The 20,129-nt window shown below is 32.4% G+C and overlaps 2 protein-coding genes across 2 annotated transcripts; one reads left to right on the forward strand and one right to left on the reverse strand.

Annotated features, from left to right (window-relative positions):
- Positions 1-7,392: 7,392 nt before the first annotated feature.
- Positions 7,393-10,284, reverse strand: LOC145046215 (uncharacterized). Its single transcript, XM_078994512.1, has 9 exons — positions 10,020-10,284; positions 9,745-9,929; positions 9,356-9,537; positions 8,963-9,247; positions 8,822-8,880; positions 8,625-8,661; positions 8,476-8,547; positions 8,063-8,387; positions 7,393-7,884 (listed from the first exon to the last, which is right to left on the reverse strand). The coding sequence occupies exons 1-9, from the start codon at positions 10,114-10,116 to the stop codon at positions 7,516-7,518; spliced, it is 1,611 nt and encodes a 536-aa protein (XP_078850638.1). The 5' UTR covers positions 10,117-10,284; the 3' UTR covers positions 7,393-7,515.
- Positions 10,285-16,966: 6,682 nt separating this feature from the next.
- On the forward strand, positions 16,967-20,094 carry LOC144998662 (BRAP2 RING ZnF UBP domain-containing protein 2-like). Its single transcript, XM_078958394.1, has 11 exons — positions 16,967-17,113; positions 17,338-17,610; positions 18,114-18,338; positions 18,445-18,556; positions 18,639-18,736; positions 18,814-19,161; positions 19,240-19,293; positions 19,388-19,537; positions 19,611-19,675; positions 19,747-19,801; positions 19,884-20,094. The coding sequence occupies exons 2-11, from the start codon at positions 17,350-17,352 to the stop codon at positions 19,935-19,937; spliced, it is 1,422 nt and encodes a 473-aa protein (XP_078814520.1). The 5' UTR covers positions 16,967-17,113; positions 17,338-17,349; the 3' UTR covers positions 19,938-20,094.
- Positions 20,095-20,129: the final 35 nt, after the last annotated feature.

Consider the following 20,129-nt stretch of genomic DNA (forward strand, 5'->3'; position numbering starts at 1 on the left):
CAAATGTTGTTTTCAAAAGAATTAATTTTGCCATCCAGAAAGAGCTAGCGGCGCAGCTTGTTGCCCGTTTGCCTTCAATCGATATTTATTGAACATTTATGATTTTAAAATTAAGGTAGACTATTTATTAAACGTTTTTACATCGTCCTCCAAACATGTGACAACTCCTCTCAATCATCTTTTTTCCAAATTCGCAAAGGGTAGGGTTCTAGTTGGATGTCATGGCCTATGCACATCGGATTTTTCCGTTTCCCATGCTCAATCGAACCAGCTGGATGCTAGACCTAACCTGTTGTCGACGCCATCAAAGCCATAGCCCACTGCCTTGTGCTTCTCAGTAAAGCCTAAAAGGAGCTTGTGAGCTTCCTCGCCAACCCCATTCAACAAACCTACCACTAGTTTGACAGCGATACAATTTTATTATGTCACCATGGTTCATTTTGGATTAACTTTTGTTCTTGATTGATTTTGTTTTGAATTTGAACATGGTTCTTATTGATTTTTGGAACATGATGCTGTTAAAAAACAAGCTTATAGTCCATATTTTTTCAGACATGAAAAAAAAAATTATAAACATTTTGTCTCTTAAAAAACAAACATCGCCTAAAAATCTTTTTAAATCTTTTACCAAAAAAGATGCAAAAGTTATAACTTTTAACAACTTTTTATCCGAATTAAATAGATTTTTGTTTTATTTATTAGAAAATAATCAAAGAAAGAAGTATGCCGTTTAAATTATTTTTCCCATAAAATGCAATATCTGTTTTTAGAACGGATAACTCACATAACTATTAATCTTATTTTTAAATATTTATCTTTTGTCCAAGGGACTTGACCCTGCAACACACCTCTTCAATACACCTGGTACCACAACGCTACAAACCGTTTGGTTTTCTTTTATCACATTCATCTTAGATTCTCATAAAGTGTCGTATTCCACTTCGACGTCTTCATCTTTATTGTTGTCATTGTCAAAATTTCTAGTACCAGTATGGGTGCTGATAAATTTTTCGTAATTAATGCATGTTTTCCAGTATGGGTGTTGATAAATTTGTCGTAAACCATTCACGTGTTGGAAAAAAAAAAAAAAAAAAAGGGAAAAATAACTCAATGTGAGAGTAATCATATCATATCATCAGAGACCTTTAAGTGCTACAAGGTGTTGTAGTGTCCCATAAGATCTAAGTAATCTTTCAATAATATATATATATATATATATATATATATATATATATATATATATATATATATATATATATATATATATATATATATATATATATATATATGTGGTTGTAAGCTGTATGAAGCGGACGATTTGCCGAAATGTCACCTATACATGCTAACTTACTTTGTAAATTTAGTAATCTCATTTGAATATCGACTCTTGTAGAATTCCAAATTTTATAGATTTTGTCTAAGAATAGAATGACTTATTTCAAGTACACAATTATTTTTTGTCATACATAACAATTTATGTATTATATAGTTGTACAGTACAACATTTTAAAGCATTAATTGTATTGTTGTGTATGGAAAAAAAATTATTGTGCACAAATCATTTTTATTTCTTCTTCTTTGATAAGATCTGTCAAACGTTAAATATTTTAAAATGTTTAACGAATAATTTAAGTTTTTATTAGACAGTTCTTAATTACTCTCTTTTCTTCAGTACTCGAATAGATTAGATTAAACCAAAAAGTGAAAAGGTACAAAGGTCTTTATAATTACGATTAGTCTTTTCTTATTCCTTCTTTTCATAGCATTCCCAATCAAACATTCTAAATTTAGCAACTCCATTTGATGAATGACGCGTGAATATAAGTTGGAAAGCAACAAAATCACTTTTAACTTTAAAAGAAAAGCAAGGAACAGTTCGATTGCCATACGATCTACCCAGTTGCAACAGAATAAACAAATCAAAAACAAAAAGAAGAACAAACATTAATTTTGAACCCGTATCACTTTAATTATACACTTCCACGTTTTATGTCACACAAATGTTGCATTTGGTTTTTATTGGCGAATAATTTATCTTTATTGTAGATGATAATACTACTACTACTACTCATAGTTAGAAGAAATAAATAAAAAAATAAACTAAAATTATCAGTACAATTATAAACTGATAAAATACGAAAAGCATGAAATTTCTAATAACAAACTTTTGTATACTACAGAAGTTGGGTATATTTTCAATTTAGGGAATAATACAGAAGAGAAGATAGAGTAGAACGCACCACACTGTAGCAAGCTACACCTTACAAGGAGGCATGTGGTGGGGGTTGAAGGTGATGAATCATCACTAATCAATGACACGTAATGAGGCATCCTTTGATCATCTAGTGCCTTCATTACTACTGTAACTCTGTAAGAAACGAAAAAACAGACGGAATCTACAATCATCTGATCATCTCATCTCTGATATTATGTATCCATTTAATATCATCGATTCACGAGATGAATGTAATCACAGGATATAATTCATAATTGCTTATGAACCCACATTAAATCATAATTGATGCGTAATTAGAACACAGACGGATATTCTGCAATCATTTCTAACGATTAATTGAATTTTTAATAGGTTGATGCAGCTTCTTAAAAGTGAAATCATTCAAGATAATTTATATATATCAAACTACCTCTGATTCCCAAAGGAAATAAGGTATTGAATATTTCTAATAGGAGAGAAAATTCGAGGAAATGATAGCAGCGCGATTAATAGTCGATGGATCATTCCAGATGCATCAGTTAATTCACATAAAAAAAACACGATCGAAGTTTACATCGAACATGCATCAGTTAATTTACAGGATTAGAGATAATGAAATTTGGGATGAGTTAGGAAACAACCAATTCCTTGCCGCCATGGCTGCAATGATCCAAAACAGAGAACCTGGAAGGCTTCGGCTCAAAATTCTTCCTCCTTTGGATATCATGACTCGACGGTTTGATTATCTTCAACAGAAACTCTTTCACCAGATTCGTCTTCTTAATATCCAATCGATTTAATTGCTCCGCAATCAATTTTCTCCCTACTTTAGGAGACGAGCTGCGGTGGCGTGCGCACCGGAATGAGCCCGGATGGTTCGTCGGAGAACAGAGGCATGTCCGCCTTGACGACGTCGACGATGATGAATTTATGTGACCAGAATCCATCACTTTTTGGGGTGTCTGTGCATGCACTTCAATTTGATTGATCGGGTTCGGTTGTTATTCAACGCGTAATATTAGGACTCAGATTTACAACTACTACCCCTACATCGTGGGATTATTTCAGAAAAACCTTCAACTTTGTATTTCATGTCAAAACTACCCCCTATGCATAAATGGTAACTCTACAAATTGATGTAAGATTGAGCAAATTCAAAGGGCTCGATCCCAATATTACTTGCATCAAGTTAAAACTTTGGTACAAACTTGACTTGATAATGGTAAGATAAACTAATTGTAAAATAAAATAATATAATTTTCAAAAGTAGATAGAGTTGTAAGAGAGTTTACTTTTAAGAGGAATGTAAATTTATCTAATTGTTTATTATTTCTAACAATCTAAATTCTAACTTGAATTAACTTTCTGTAGCTAATTACCTTACTTTGACGTATACATTTCCTTTAAGGTTGGTGAAAAATTGTAATGAGACATATTTTGCATGTCAACTGATTAAGGTTAATCTAATTTTAAGTTCTGATGGGTCTGCATTGGATAAAACTATAATTTATGGATCCGACATTTCATATATGGATCCAATTATATAAGATAAGGGGACAATTAATATAAACATTATTATGGTTTGTATAGATTCTCGATTGAAAATATATCAGACCCACCACAATCGTAACGAAAATAATGGTAAGAATTTATAAACTTAGAAGTTTTTCAAAGAAAACTTATTCAATGGCTTTTCAAAATTTAAAAGTTTTTTTGATGCGAAAATAGATGCTAAAAGTAAAAAAGTTACCTTCTTGAAATGCGAATTTACAATTCCTACCCATATTTCAAATTTTTATTTCTAAGAGATCATTCTTTCATTTATGCAATCTTCTACTTTTTATGTGACCGAAAACGAAAAAAAAAATCCCTTTTCTTTTTTAGAATTAAGAGGTGTCTATTGTTGGAGGAAATACATGTTTCAATGGGTAATATCCATAAATTTTTATATAACTTTTATGTTTATCAAAGTTTTGAAAACCACTAAAAAAAATTAAGATGTTTTTTATGTTTTATTTTGAGTTAATTATGGTCTCGTTGAATGTTATTTTTGTTATTTTGTGTTTGATCATAACCGAAATTTTTTGAATAATGACAATCAAGTTTAGCCATATTATCATATGATTATAACTTTTTACAGCTTTCAAACATTTTATTGATGATTTTTGAATATGATGGCCAAATTATGAACTGTAGCGAAGTAGGCTGTATTTTTAGGATTAATCATAAGGTCAGTCGGTCACACACTTAGCCTAAAACATATAATATATTTTCATAATTTAATAAAGTTAACTGTAGAAAAGATAATGTATTTTCATCATCCTATCAATTTATACAATGAATTATCTTATTTATTAGAGCATTCTTATTAGGAAATTGTCATTCTCAATAGATCTCATATGGAGTGTTGAGTTTGTTATATTATTTTATTAAAAATATGTTTATATAAATTAATTGACTAGTATACTTTTAGTATGAGCCCATAACTATTTTAAAATGTTAATTAGAGAGATGGCATAAGGAGAAAAGCAAAAGAAAACCGAAAGTTGTAGGCCCGTCTCGCCTAACTCCCACACATGATACCCATACGATGTGCCTAGTCATTCCACGTAGTTTCACAGTCGGTTTGATATTTTTTGTCTTTTTGTAGTTTTTAGGGATTATTAAATCCAAACAAAATATTCCGAGATAATATACTTCTAGAAATAAATACTACATTGATGTGGAGTTGAGTCATTTATGGAGGGAAGCGACTAAAATTCAACTTCAAACGATAATAAATTAATAGTGCAACAACAAATTAGGATGTTAACCAGAAACTGAAACAAACCACTAAAACCAATCCGGTCGTATTGGTTATCTTACCTAAGATGATTATTTGGACCGGACCGTATTAGAATCAGTTTCCATAACCGAACCGGGTTGAAAGGATTATGTGGACCGTGGAATGGACCTATCGAGACATACCAGTGTTAGTGCCAGTATCCGTTTTTTGGTTCTTGAACCTGTAAACCAGTACAAAATTTGTTAAGTATGGTACAAGTAGTTGAAGCGGTAAGAAAGTTTTTAGGGAAAATGGTATTATTAGCTTAAAACAAATACATAAGGAGAAATCATATAAGCTGCAAACTATCAACTTTGATATTCCGACTTCGACGTGGCATAACTCATTGAATATGGAACAAAAAATAATGAATTTATAGCTTAAAATGAAGTACAAACTCTAAACTACATGCTCGAATAGATCTCATGTTAATCCAACTTCAAATGAATGACATAGTACACATAAACTACATACTCGAATAGACCTCATGTATAATCCAGTTTCAAACGAATGACTTATTCAGTTTTTAAAGTTTCACGTATATATATATATATTAAAGCTGGAAATTTTCAACTTTGATATCCCAATTTTGAATGATTTAACTCATTAAATATGAAACCAAAAAAAATGATATTATAGGCTAAATTGAAGAACAAACTCTACTCTAGCTACATGCTAGAAAAAAATCTTATGTTAATCCGACTTCAAAAAAGATGATTTTAAAAATTTTCACATAATATTTTATGGCTTACTGGGTTACAAAGTGAAAAACTTTCCCTTTAACATCTTGCTTGACATTCTGGTTGGTTCGACTGTTTGGTATGGGTAACGTCCATCGGGGCATTTTTGGGTGTTTTTATGAGTTATAACGCACAAACATCGCCCTCTTTCACCGTTTTTGGGCGTTATATGCCTGCACGTTGCTTCCCGACGTTGTTTCCTTCTTTTTCTCTAAAAACATTGCCCACACCTATCAGCCTTATAGCATGTAGAAGATTGAAAGTTAAACACATATATTATTGATGTCTTTTGAAATATATTTCTTCTTAGAATGTGAAGGTTTTACTTATGGTCAATTAATTCTCTTAAAATTCGTACTTGGAGACTCGGTCTTGTGATCTATATAGCTTAAATTTCAAGGAGTCCGGAAAGATATTGTTGATTGTTTGTATAGACTTGAAGGTGTACTTTAAAAAAGGTTGGATTGCGAAATTCGAACATGTTTTTTGGAATGAAAATTAGATATTTTGTTACGTCATCGATATCATAGATTGTATATGTTAGAATTGGATACAGCTTGCAAGGTTTCCTCTTGGTTAAACAATGGTTCTCACATATGGATGTGGTTTCGAGAAACAAAGGGAGTTTAAGCAATGGAAGTGTTGGCTAGTTTTCTCAAACTAACAATTAAGATAAGTGGATGTTTTGGGATAACATATTTTTCTTGATCTATTGCCTCCAAATGAGAGGAGTAGATGCAGATTCTATTTTGTGTTTGCATCTTGTTCGGTGGTGAGTGGTGATTGATTAGTTTCGTGGTTAGAATTTTATATATTTTTTTTTATCGTTGCAATATTTTCTAACATCTTTCTAGGGATGAGAATTGGGTCCGAAATCCGAACCGAATTAGGCCCGAATAAGCAATTCGATTCGGGTTTCGGGTATATATATTATGCTTATTCGGTTCGGGTTATCCAAATAAGAGTTTATTCGGTTCTAGATAACCGACCCGAATAAGCATTCCTTCTTCCCTTTCTCTAATCGATAGAAATCAAAATTATGATTCATATTTTTGTCCTCGTCGTTCATTAAAAAAAAAACCTACACTTGTTCTTGTCGTTTCAAAATCAACCAGTCTTCTCATTTATTTCCAAACTCGAAATCACTTTTGTCAATCCTTCTTTTTGTTTCAAACTTTCAAAACGACTATTTCTATTGTCTCTAAGGATTCATGAATTTCTACTTTGTTTACTCATGGAAAACTGGGTTCTAACTCATGAAACTCAATTAAGAAATTAATTCTCATTATATTAATCTACTATGTAAGTGTTAATCTTTCAATTTGTTATTGTGTTATTTAGTCTTTGAATGTTTTAAGTTGACGTATAAAAGTACATTATTATTCTATCATCCGGGTTATAGAATCCTACGTTTATTCGGGTTTTGTTTTTCGATTATATTAGGTTATTAATCATTTTGTACATGTTATTCAGGTTATTCGGGTAATAACCGAACCGATTAATACCCAAACCGAACGAAACCCGTATCGGTTAATCGGTTCGGTTTTCGGTTCATGCAATTACTCTTATTTGGTTTTCGGGTTCGGCTCGGTTCGGCATAACATCGCTACATCTTTCTAATATTTTGAATAAAATTTGCCATTCAAATATATCGGGGAACTCGTGTCAAAATATCAAAAATTTTAACTCTTCTAAACATAATTCCAATTCTATACTTTCACTCTTTTACACTTATTTCATTTTGCAAATGAACTTTGTGTTGATGCAGGAACCCCAAGCTTGGTATACTTTCGATGCCTTCTTTCTCGAGCATACAACACCCATAACACCAACGAATGCATCACAGCAGCAGACACCATAGCTAATCCAATATACACCCACCGACTATATTTAGTCAATCCTGGACAATGATCCTCATGGATTCCTGTGAATGTCTCCCTAACAAAAGTACAATTTAGTAAACCGGCTAAAAACGGTCCATAGTTTGACAACCCCGAGATTACATTGGCTGCAGCCGACATCTGGTCATACATCTTTGGAGTCAACCTCCCCACATTTGTGCATATATCTTTTTCTGACACTTGGCATACATAATCCTTCCATACCTATAAACAAAACACCATTTATATATATGCTTCAGTTGACTTCCAAATTAAGTCAAACCCATGACTTAATAGATTCATGATTGATAAGATTATATGAAGATATACAACACCAAGTCAAAATTGAGAGATAGTTTGACTCAAAAGTCAAAATTGCATTGGGAAACTCGATAAAACATACCTGGCTGGCATCACCGGCGTCCAATTCACCAGCTTGACATTTCCGATCAGTTTGATCAGCGTTTAGCGGGTTACAGAGGATGGGAACCAACGGGCCTGATTGATTGTAACCGAGGAAACCAGGAAAGGGTGGTGGATCGATGTTTGCTACCTTGACGATGATCATATTGACCATTCCCACCAATTGGAAAGTCACATCTTTGCTCTGAAACAGGGTTTCTTGAGCAGTTTCATTGTCGACACATGGAAGTATCTCGTCTAATGCCGTATGAGCAGTAGGGTTCTGAATCCATTCATCCATTGCAACACAAGTGTCGCCCATAACACTACCAACATGAATAGTAATCGTTTTGTTAGATTAATGGGAGATGGAATGTAGTTATTCTAGCAATTGAGAAGATTGTTAAAACGCACTTGTGAAGTGTGAGAAATATGCCACACAATATAAACGTAGCTGTAACAAGAATCCAACCGCAGACCACCAATCTGCAACCATAGAAGCGGAAATTATGATCAAGAAATGAATTCATCACGTAAAACACACACACGTGATCACCACTCACATGTAAACGAGAACCTGGAAGCCGAAAATGGAGAACACTGCAACCAATAGTTGATAAGCAAATTTAATTTTAAATCTTCAAAAATTGGAATCGTTTAAACATAAAATCTCTAGAAGATCAAATCTTTAGGCCTAAAAACCAAGAAAAACTATAAAACACGCTTAGAATCATGAAAAAGATAGGATCTTTAGGCTTACAAAAACCAAGAAGAGCTACGAGAAGCATAACAGCAGCGATAATTATAAGAGAGAGCCTCCTGCAGAAAAAATGATAACTTTTAACATACGAGTCTAATTGTATATGTTGTTGAAAGAAATCGTTGTAACATATTTACATACACAGAGTTCAAAACATCCTGTATATCTTTTTCGTTCTCTTCGGTCTCGGAATCAAGGTCTGTAGCAGCTGCATTTATCATTTCATCGACCCTGTCAATGTTGTTCTTGATATTCGCAGGTAAAGAAACTTGATCTACTCCAATACCCTTTGCTGTATCAAGAATATCCAACACATCGGTGAGCTTATGAACTGTATCTTTAGACTCCCTCACAACAAATTCCAATGTGTCCGATGTACTCTTATGAAACTTCCCTTGCCCCGTGTAAAGCACCACACATCCGATTCTGAAACAAATTACGATTATATTTACACCCACAAAAGAAGCGCATTCATTCATGTCTTTTGCACAAGTGACAGTGCGTAACAACGAACAGGAGTTGAGAGTTGCTTACATGGCAGCAATAGTGAAGAGGGTGAGGAAGGCGAGAGAGAGGACATAAGCGATTCTAGAATAGCTGTAATGGATTCTCCGGAAGCAAGAGTAATAGCAACAGATTACGAGTAAGGACATTCCAAATCCCACAAACCAGATTGCAGCAATCACAAACACAGGGATAGCGCTAAATGATACAGACTGCACAAGTATAAAGATCTCATTGCTAAAAAGGTTAAGAATAACCGATCAAAAAGTGAGGTTTAAAATGTAGTCAAAGCTATAAACACCGAAGAACCTGTTTCAAGGTTTGAATTTGAAGTTCAATTGGGTTGACTCCAAAAGTCAAAATTGAAGGACTAAAAAAAGACGTTTCTAAATAAACAGCGAACTGGGTAGAAAGTTTACATAGAAGTAATGAGCGTCACTGATATTCCATCCACCGGTATAATACTCTAAACCTTTCGTTGGGTCTTTCCTCCTCGTTCTCTCTTCAGCCAAAATCAAAGAAGAATTCTCATCATCACTTTCCCCTTCAAGAACAGACCTCCCGATCCTCACCGGAAAAACACCATAACCGCCACCGATCACCCCTACGAACACCGGAACAGTTCAATAACAAACAACCTTAATATAAAATACGACGACCAAAAACAAAAATGAAAATGGTAAACCCAATATACCTGTAGACGATTGTTGCTTTTGCTGGGGAGTATTCTTGGAAACTCCATGAGAGATGAACGTTAGTAGCAAAATTAGCAGTGGTTTGAGAGAAACCATTGTTTTTTTTTTCTTGTTTTGATGATTGGTTCTAGGAGAATATTGGAAACTTTTGTATGTTTTATGAGCTGGATTAATAGAGAGGCGTAGAGATGATCGCTTCGCATTTTGCCATTTTCGAATTAGTGTTCTTGTTTGGATGGGCCGACTTTTGGTTTGATTCGCTATTTGAACGTTTGCCGATTCCACATAATTTTCTTATTCGTCCATGGCATTTTATAGTTAATGGACATATATACCCCTCATTAATAGATAATGTAATTTAATTAGTGTATTTAGTTGAGGCATTGATTTGTTTCCTTCTTCCTCCTTCAGCACTGCGATCTTCCTCCTCTGGTAATTTTCAGCGATTTGTTTCCAAAAGATCCCAAGATAACCTTCACACGTATGATTCTGTGTGTATCGAACTATAATCTTCACGTATAGTATGAAACCTTAATAGATTCTGCAATGATAATAACAAGTTATCACTCCATTGGAAGACGAAAATAGTATCATTGCTACTTGAGAATCAGTACCCATATTGCTCTTTTAACTATAAACTGTTTATATATTTTTCTTCAATAAATTATTAGAGTAAATTAGACGACTGATCCCTATGGTTTATAGTATTTTGCTTGTTTGATTCCTAACTTATTTTTTTAACTTTGAAGGTTCTTACTGTTTCCCTGGCTTACCTAAAAAAACTATTTTAGCCCTGATTTTTTAAAATATTTAAATAAACACACCTCAAACCCAACCCCCTCACTTTATCCTACCTATCCTACAATTTTTTCCTATTTAAATAATAGTTTTTTTAGATAAGACAGGGACCAATCGCGTAACAAAAACAAATAGTAGAGACCAAGCGTGTAACAAAAACAAACATTAGGGACTTTCCGAGTTTAAAAAATAAGTTACGGATCAAGCACGCAAATAATCCCAAACCATAGGAACCATTCGTGTAATTTACTCAAATTATTACATAAGAATCAACAATAAGCTTTTCACATCAACAATAGAAATATAAGTGTCTAATATGAAAAACTCAACATGTTCAAAATGCATCCTATATCAATCATCGACGAAACCCAATTCCTAAAATTTAAGACCTTTGAAGATTTTCAGCATGTATGTGATCAGTTTCCAGCACCGGAAATGGAGAACGTGGTTGTCGAAGAGCCCCTTCATTGGAAGATGTAAGGCTTGAGGGTGCGGTGCGGTTTCAGGGAGTGCGGTTTCGCCACATAAGCAGCGAACACCGCCCCCTGGGTGCGGTTCAAACCGCAGTGCGGCAAAAAATGGTCACGGTTTGTGATTGGGTGTAGATAATTTGACTGTTTTGTGATTGGGTGGGAGAAATTAAAGTTTTTATTTATTTATTTTTTTAAATAAAGTATGACACCACTCTTTAGGTGTGACAAAAAACCACACTTTATGGTAAAAATAACGTGGCATTTATGTGACAAAGAAAGGACTACGGTGACACCACTAAATAGTATCTTAGATAGTTACTAGTTCAATGCGCATTTGTTGCCGGTCCTCGTTCAAAAAGGAAACATGATCCATTTTCCATGAATAAACAATTAAATATTAAAATATACTATCTATTTAAACAAGGGACAAATATGTCAATTAACTATAAAATGCCATGGATAGATGAAAAAGTATTATGGAATAATCAATATCCTTGCCTATTTATTTTCTTCTAGCATATAAAATTGAAAAACTAGAATATGAGTTTTTCATACTTGTATTTTTTATTTTTTTAATATTCTTTTGAATTCAATCGTTATATATATATATATATATATATATATATATATATATATATATATATATATATATATATATATATATATTATATTTGTTGTTTATCCGTACCAAGCGACGGTAAATATTTTTTTAAAAAAATTAATTTCTAAAGACGATTAGCTAATGTGCACAAATAGGTAATACATCTAAACAATTATCAATAAACAAATATTAAATATTAATGTATACTTTAAAATTTTAATATTTTACGACCGGTATTTCCTTTTACTAACAATACCGAAATAAGATAAAATAAATTGAAATTAATACAATGTTGTGAAATAAAATTCAAATGCTAGAATACTCAAATACATTGATAAATAGGATAAATGCAAGATAGAACAATAGCAATATACATTCATTAAAAGTGTTTAACTTGGGTGGAGTTTTCTATAGAAACGTGCTTGCATTCTAGTTTATTTCAAAACTCACTTTCAACAGGCTTAAGAATGGTGCTCATAGATGCTTGCATTCTGGTCAAAACATTGGTGTTGTTTTCATGTCGAAAGTGGTGTTAAAAAGTGTATCCAAAGTGATGATTCATTTGGTTGGAAGTCATTTTTCCAAACTATAGAAAATTTCATAGTATAGGATAACAAGCTTAACCTCTTTCCTAATATATACATGAGTTGCATAAGACTGCACCACATAGTTGTGTTAGTTTATTGGAATTCAAATTGAAAATTTTCAATAGACTTTATCAAAATAAATTAATTTTATATTGTAATAGCAAGTTACTTCCAATTTAGCAACATATAAATGGTTATTTTTTGTAATTTTACCCTTTTTTTCAATATATGTAATGATGGAATTTTGTTCTTTTGGTAATAAAATAACAAAATTGAATTCCATTAACCCTCACTAAAGAACGGTACAATCCAAATCTTTCACACGACTTCTTTTGAAAGATAGTTACTCTAAAAATAACGTGCGTTTGCTATTATTCATTCCAATGTTCAAAACAAAAATGACAACTTAATAAAAACAATCATAGCACCAACAAAAATCCTATCAATAATACCATTTTCTACCTATTTTCTAAAGTTTATTGTTATGTTTTTTTTTTTTTTTTTTTTTCGGGAAATACTTAGAAAACATATAGAAAATTTGTTCTTGTTACATTAGAAGGCTATTTTCTTGTCAATTTTCCTTTCGTAAGGAAAATATGCAGAAAATCTAATTTTTGGGAGTCTAGTGTTATCTTCTAAAGTTGTTTTCGTAATTTTCATTTCTAAAAAAATGCTAAAAATCCTCTTTTTCTGAAAATTCCATGTTATTTTCGGCATGTTTTCTACAAGTTTTTTCGTTAGTTTTCATTTTTTTTTCATAAAATATGCAGAAAATCCAATTTTTTTCCAAAAGTATAATGTTACTTTATAAATATTTTCTATGTTTTTTTTTTGTAAATTTTTGTTTTTTTTTTTTTCTGAAAAATAAGCCAAAAATCCAATTTTCTAAAGTACGATGTTATTTTCTGCATATTTTCTAAAAATCTTTTGCCTTTTTTTTTTTTTGGAAAATATGCAGAAATCCCATTTTCTAATAGTAGAATGATATTTTCTACATAATTTCTAATATTCTTTTTTTCGCAATTTGCATCTTTTCCTAGTAAATATTAATATAAAATGAACATTAGAATGAAAAAATATCTTCAATTACATAAGATAGATTTCAAACCTTTTTGTTCACCCTAACCATGTTCCGGCTGAAAAATCATAAAAAATGTGAAGTTAATATACAAAAAAAAAAATAAGTTAAAAAAGACAATGTGATTAACCTACAATTGGTAAATGGTGAAAGTAAGAAAAAGTTATCATGAGACTCTTAAGGTGCGTTTGATGAACCAAATCACACCATCAAATCTTCAAAGAAGTTGAAATAACACCGTTTGCAAGAACCAAAAACCAAAAATAAAGTTGTTATATCCAAAAAAGAAGAAAATTAGAGAACTTTTACATGGTTTAGTAATAGAACCAAAAACCTAAATGACCATAATAACAACATGTAAATACTAAATAGAGTAAATTACTGAAATCGTCCCTATGGTTTGGTCAAAATTACACGTTTGGTTCCTAACTTTTTTTTTGCATTCGGATTGTCCCTATGGTTTGATTTTATTACGTTTTTCGTCCCTATGGTTTGGTTAAAATTGCACGTTTGGTCCTTAACTTTATGTATGTAAGGGACGAAAAACGTCACAAAATCAAACCATAAGGACGATCCAAATGCAAAAAAAAAAAAAAAAAAAAAAAAAAGATAAGAACCAAACGTGTAATTTTGACCAAACCATAGAGACGATTTCAGTAATTTACTCTACTAAATAATAAAGATCATAAAAGAAAAAAAAAACAATATAACGGTACATAAGTTATGATTTTTTGTGTTTATGAACGATTAATAAGCAATTAAATAATAAATATATAATGTATGTTTATTCTTACCTGATGAAAAAATTGCAAAGAGACAAAGACCATCCTATCTCTACACTCCATATATCATAAAAAACTACTTGATATTTTTTACAATTTTAAGTAAACAAAGTCAGAGTATAGGAGCATCAAGAATGGAGTAGTAATTTTAATTTATATTGATGAAAACGCATCTACAAGAAGTTTTTTTTTTTTTTTTTTTTTTTTTTTTTTTTACCGTTGCTTGAAATTTTTAGTAGATTGAAGAGGGGCATCTAGAACCGTATAGTTATAATTTGTTGTATTTGTCACTGTTGTCTTGGGATTAGTATCAACATAACTAAATCTAAGGCCTCGGGCAGATCACCAACACCACCAATCCTAAGCAACAATGAATGATGGTAATGTTTTAACCAAATTGATCAGTAATCTATAATACATCATAGATAGTCATGTGTCAGACTATATTTTACCTGATTTGTCATTACAACAAAATTCTCACTCACATCCTTGCATTTTTTTTTTGTAGTTCTCTTTTAATGCACACACCGGTATATGATGAACTTTCACTTGGTTGTCTAATAAAAGATGCTCTTAACACAAAAGCAATTATTTTATCCCGTGTGTTCCTGTTGCTACCACCTAATTTATGATGGATGAAAAAACTTTCAACACCCTTTGTGTCCAAATCATTGACATGTACAGTAATATGATGTAGAAGTAAATATATATAGAGAAAAAACAAAATGAACATTATTAATAAATAAAATATGAAAGATATAACCAATAATAACTAAAAATAGTAACAACCACTTTTATTAACACCGTTAAGCAACATAAATATCTTTCCAAGAAATGATATGTTGCAAATTTTATGAAAATGGAATGGAATGGAATGGTAAAAAGAATGGTATTCATAGAATAAATGACACCATTCTGACGAACATCCCCTCTATGAAAATGTAATGATGAATACTCACCCAAAAGTGGAAATTCTTTCACAACATAAGTCCATGTCTTCGAAAAGAAGTAGGAACTTCATGGCCTCTGCAAAACCATTAAATCCCAAATTCAATCAGGCCTGGTAAATAATTACTCTTTTTACCCCTGTTTTCAACTTCCATCAAAGTAAGTTACATAAAACAAATAACAAAGCTATCTCTTCTAAAGTCTTTATGCCATAAAAATCAAAATTTTTTGTTTGTAAGCAAAGAAAAAACAACAATCTAAAACACCATAAGGCCTGAAAAAAGCTTGATTTGAGGATTTCTAAGAAGTTTTGCTTTGCTCAAAGTGACCTTCATGTTTTTTGTTATGTCACCATGTAATGATTTGATTATATATGGAGTGAAGTACTTACTTTTGTAACTTGAAAGGAAGTCTGAATCGAAGCAATTTGTGTAATGGTTCATATACCGTAAAACATCACAACCACCTAAATTATATTGGAAAAAACACAGAATAAGAGAGAAATATAAGCAACAAAGCATAAGGAAATTGCAATACCATCTATTTGCAGTCTATGCGACCTGTGCCATCATCAAGCAAAAATTAAACATCAGTAACCCTCTTAGCTTTGTTCAATACCACCTATTTCATTTTTCATCTAGCCATCATGAAAATGAATTCCATCAAATTGGAACTCTGATGAACAAACAGAATACATAGCCAGAAGCGAACAAAGAAATCAACTTCATAGCATTGTAGAAGTGTGTTGGAGAAAAAACGAAATACCTAGAACCAGAAGTGAAAAAAGGAAATGGACCAAATGAGAACAAACTCAACAGTTGGTTACCCTCCTGAGTCATTTTCCCTTTACTCATTTACAACAAATCTCGTGTCAACTCCTACTGATATTAATGACTTTATGAGATTCATTATTGATTCTCTTCAAAACATAACCCACGAAAGAACACTATTCATACATGTACAACTTTGTAATGCACTTGAATATTTATTAGGGGAATCTTGACTAAGCAGACGAATTTCATGACTACATTTACATTTCCAATCGAATGATATATCGTATCATAGATTCTAGACAAGTCTACAAACGAGTGGAATCACAAGTGTTGTGATTTTTAAGTTTACTTAGCTTTAAGATCGAATTCATGGGATGAGATACAACATCAATATGTACAATATCATGCTGCTTTTGCAGACACATCACTATAATATACCTTGAGGTAAACGTTTTTGCTGATAAATATGCCTCTCATACACAATCATATCCTTTTGAAGAGAGGTGTTGACAGCTAACCACAATAAGCATAGCATAGACCATGTTTTAACGAAGTTACCCCTCTGAAACGCTCTTCATGTACGTTATAGCCAAAGAAGGTTGCAGTCTTTGATAATTTTGCAACTTTAATTCCATTTAACTTTTCGAGGGAAATAACTCAGGAGGGTAACCAACTGTTTAGTTTGTTCTCATTTGATCCCTTTCCTTTTTTTTATATTCAATATACCATCGAACTTGTTGTTTATGTTCACCATAACCCTTTGACCGACTATCACAGATCAAAAACTGATCAAAAAGGTTATGGTAAACACAAACGAATACCAAAAAAAAAAAAAAAAAAAAAAAAAAAAAAAAAGGTATATTGAATAAAAAAAAAAGGAAATAGAAGAGTACAACCGCAAGCAAGAGTTTAGCTTTTGAAAACAAAAAAACAATCGCCGATATCCGTCTCATTCCGTCCCACTGCCATCCCTGCTTCCATCGGCAACTTCCACCTCTGAGATTTCTCACCGTCAACCCACCGACAACCCGCTGCCTGCTACCATTATCTCAGGTAATATCTGATTCTATGGAGTCTCGATGTCTTTGATTTCTGATTTCTAGTCAAGCTTGTTGTATGATTTAGGCCTACTGTAAAACGTATGGTTGTATAACAGTAACGGGTTGAAATGATGAACTCGGTCGTATTCTAAAAATACTAGGATCAAGAGATTACTTATTAGTAGAGCTTATTAATTTGAAATAGTAATTGAATTTGACCTTTTTGATTCTATCAAGGGTGTATGAACTATGAACAGTAATAAAATGTCCGAAGCGATTTCAGTAAGCGCGGCCGCGAATTCTACAATAGCCGGCGCCGAGGATTACTTCCGGCCGTCATCCATCATGAAACTTCCGATCACAGATATTGGCGACTCATCCACCTCCTCTTCCAGTGCATACGTAACCCAGGCATTTCCATTCTCTTCAGGAAACCCTAGAATCGAACAGACGAGAGGCGTCATGCATCTCTTTCTGGACGATGCCGCTTCTTCCTCTTCCAATTTACCTGTAAGTTTTATAATTCTCATGCGTTCCACTATCTTCTACACACATATGGTCTATTTTTCTTACCCTCAAATGATTAGGGTTTTATACGGTTGTTTATCGATTGATTCTATTTAGTTCCTGCTTGGTATGAATGATTGACAATCAGTTCATTAATTGTTAAGGAATGACGGATGAATCAAGTTACCTTTCAATTTGTTGGTGATTAAATCTGTTTATGTTAAAGTAATTGAGGTACTAAAGAATCTTCTTGTCCGACAACCAAAGATGAAGATCCTTGAACATGTGTGCTAATTTTACTTGACAATTGAGAATGCAGACAGAATTACAAATATGTCAAGGTTTATGACATGCATCTTTAGGGAAAGAAACTAGATACGACAACAATACAGAGTCAAAACTACTTGACTTCCAACCCTCCTCATTAGCACTAGAAACATACATATTTCCTCTTTTTTCAAATCATTATTAGTGATCAGACTTTTGATTTCCATGATGGCATTTAGGTTGGAAGAATTCCTCTTATTTGTGTTCTTGGGGTGCCAAATCACATGACATATGCAGACTTTTGTCAGTTTTGTGGTTCCTTTATTCATCACATCATGGAAATGCGCATTGTCAGGAATGATGGAATGGAAAACCGGTATAGTATCTTAGTAAGATTTGATGATCAAAGCTCAACAGATTCATTTCACAAACATTTTAATGGAAGGCGTTTCTCATCTTTGGAGGTTCTCCTTCTTCAATCACCATAGTTATGTATTCTAAGCATATATCATGCAATGCAAATAAAAAATAGTTATTCTAATTTCTGTAAATTCTGGTTTCTTTATACAGACAGAATCATGTCGTGTGCTTTTCACTGTTGATGTGCAATACACAAGCTCAATTGAACACACACAGACTTCCCCTGCAAATACAGAGCAACCCTCATGTCCAGTCTGTCTTGGTAATTTATATATTATATACAAAATATCACCTGGTTTTTTGTGTATGATTTTAAAGAGATTGAACTAATTTTCTTTTTATAGAGAGATTGGATCAAGATATGAGTGGGATTCTAACAACAATCTGCAACCATTCATTCCATTGTTCTTGTATTTCAAAATGGACTGATTCTTCATGCCCTGTAAGTAAATTATTCTTTACAAAACATATTATTGACTATTTGATTTTAGTTTTCAATGGTATTAATGTTTGCTGTAGGTATGTCGATATTGTCAACAGCAGCCTGAAAAGTCAAAATGTTTGATTTGTCAAACATCAGAAAATGTGTGGATATGTCTTCTGTGTGGGTTTGTTGGGTGTGGGAGGTATAAAGAAGGGCATGCAATCGAACACTGGAAACAAACACAACATTGCTACTCTCAAGAACTGGAAACACAACGTGTGTGGGATTACGTTGGAGATAATTATGTTCATCGTTTAATCCAATCGAAAACAGATGGAAAATTGGTTGAGTTGAATCATCATCATCAACATACTGATGGTGATTGTGGATGTGACACTGATCCTGCATTTAGTGAAGCTCTTTTAAACAGTCGAGTTGAATCTGTATATATATATTTTTTTTCTCTTCACTTTAAGCATTTGTTAACAAATGGGAAAATTTGACTCTTGTTTTGTTTACAGATTGTTAGTGAGTATAATGAGCTGCTGACTACTCAACTTGAAAACCAAAAGCTGGTGAGGTCATCACTGATTGGATTTAAATCATTTAATGTTTTGTTTGAGTTTTGTATTGATGTTTTGAATTTGAATGTTTGGATGGGATTGGAAGTACTATGAATCATTACTCCAGGAATTTGAAGAAGAAAATGAGAGGGAGATTTCAGGTGCTGTAAGAGATTTTATGAAGCAGAATACGAAATTGCAAAAGATGCAAGCGAAGCTGGATAAAGGTCTTAAAGAGAAGAAGTTTCTAGATGATGTATGTAGTATGTAATTGGTTTTTCTTACAGAATGAAGTAGAAGAAGTAATAGTGTGTTGATGTTTGTTGTAGATGAATGAAAATCTTTTGAGAAACAAGGTGACGTGGGAAAGCATAATAGCTAAAATTGAAGAAAGGTATGTTTGGAAAAATTTAAATAGTATTTTGTTGGGAAAGAAAAAATTAAAAAATGTTGTGACTTGGGTAGGGAGAAGGAGGCTTTGAGGGTGAAAGATGACAAGATACAAGAACTGGAGGCCCAGGTATAAGTCAACAGTGCCACCTCACCTGTTGAAAATAAATTTGTATTTTGATATTTTTATTTTATTATTTTTGATTATGCAGCTTCAGGGGCTGATGGTATCTCTTGAAGAAACGAATACAGTGGATGTACAATGATCAGCATGAACCGAATAATTTGTTTTTTTTTTTTTTTTTTAATGGCATCATTTTATTGTATTCTTTGTTGATATGTAAAGTGAATTTCGTATAGAATGATGCACATGAGATTAGAGTTTGAAGTGAATGATGAATGAAAGATAACCTTGATGAATTATCGACATAGCCTCGTTGCTTGATGAATTTTTCTTT

Source organism: Lactuca saligna, chromosome 5, assembly GCF_052625555.1.
Source record: "Lactuca saligna cultivar CGN05327 chromosome 5, ASM5262555v1, whole genome shotgun sequence".
NCBI classification, from domain to species: domain Eukaryota; kingdom Viridiplantae; phylum Streptophyta; class Magnoliopsida; order Asterales; family Asteraceae; genus Lactuca; species Lactuca saligna.

Bases quoted from the DNA above. Each gene is read 5' to 3' on its own strand.
- LOC145046215 (XM_078994512.1), bottom strand. From the start codon at position 10,116: ATGGTTTCTCTCAAACCACTGCTAATTTTGCTACTAACGTTCATCTCT. The intron at 9,930-10,019 runs GTATATTGGGTT...CGGTGTTCGTAG, and splicing joins AAAGCAACAATCGTCTACAG to GGGTGATCGGTGGCGGTTAT. The intron at 7,885-8,062 runs GTATGTTTTATC...TTTTGTTTATAG, and splicing joins ACGCCGGTGATGCCAGCCAG to GTATGGAAGGATTATGTATG.
- LOC144998662 (XM_078958394.1), top strand. From the start codon at position 17,350: ATGAACAGTAATAAAATGTCCGAAGCGATTTCAGTAAGCGCGGCCGCG. The intron at 18,737-18,813 runs GTAAGTAAATTA...TGTTTGCTGTAG, and splicing joins GGACTGATTCTTCATGCCCT to GTATGTCGATATTGTCAACA. The intron at 19,162-19,239 runs GTATATATATAT...TTTTGTTTACAG, and splicing joins TAAACAGTCGAGTTGAATCT to ATTGTTAGTGAGTATAATGA.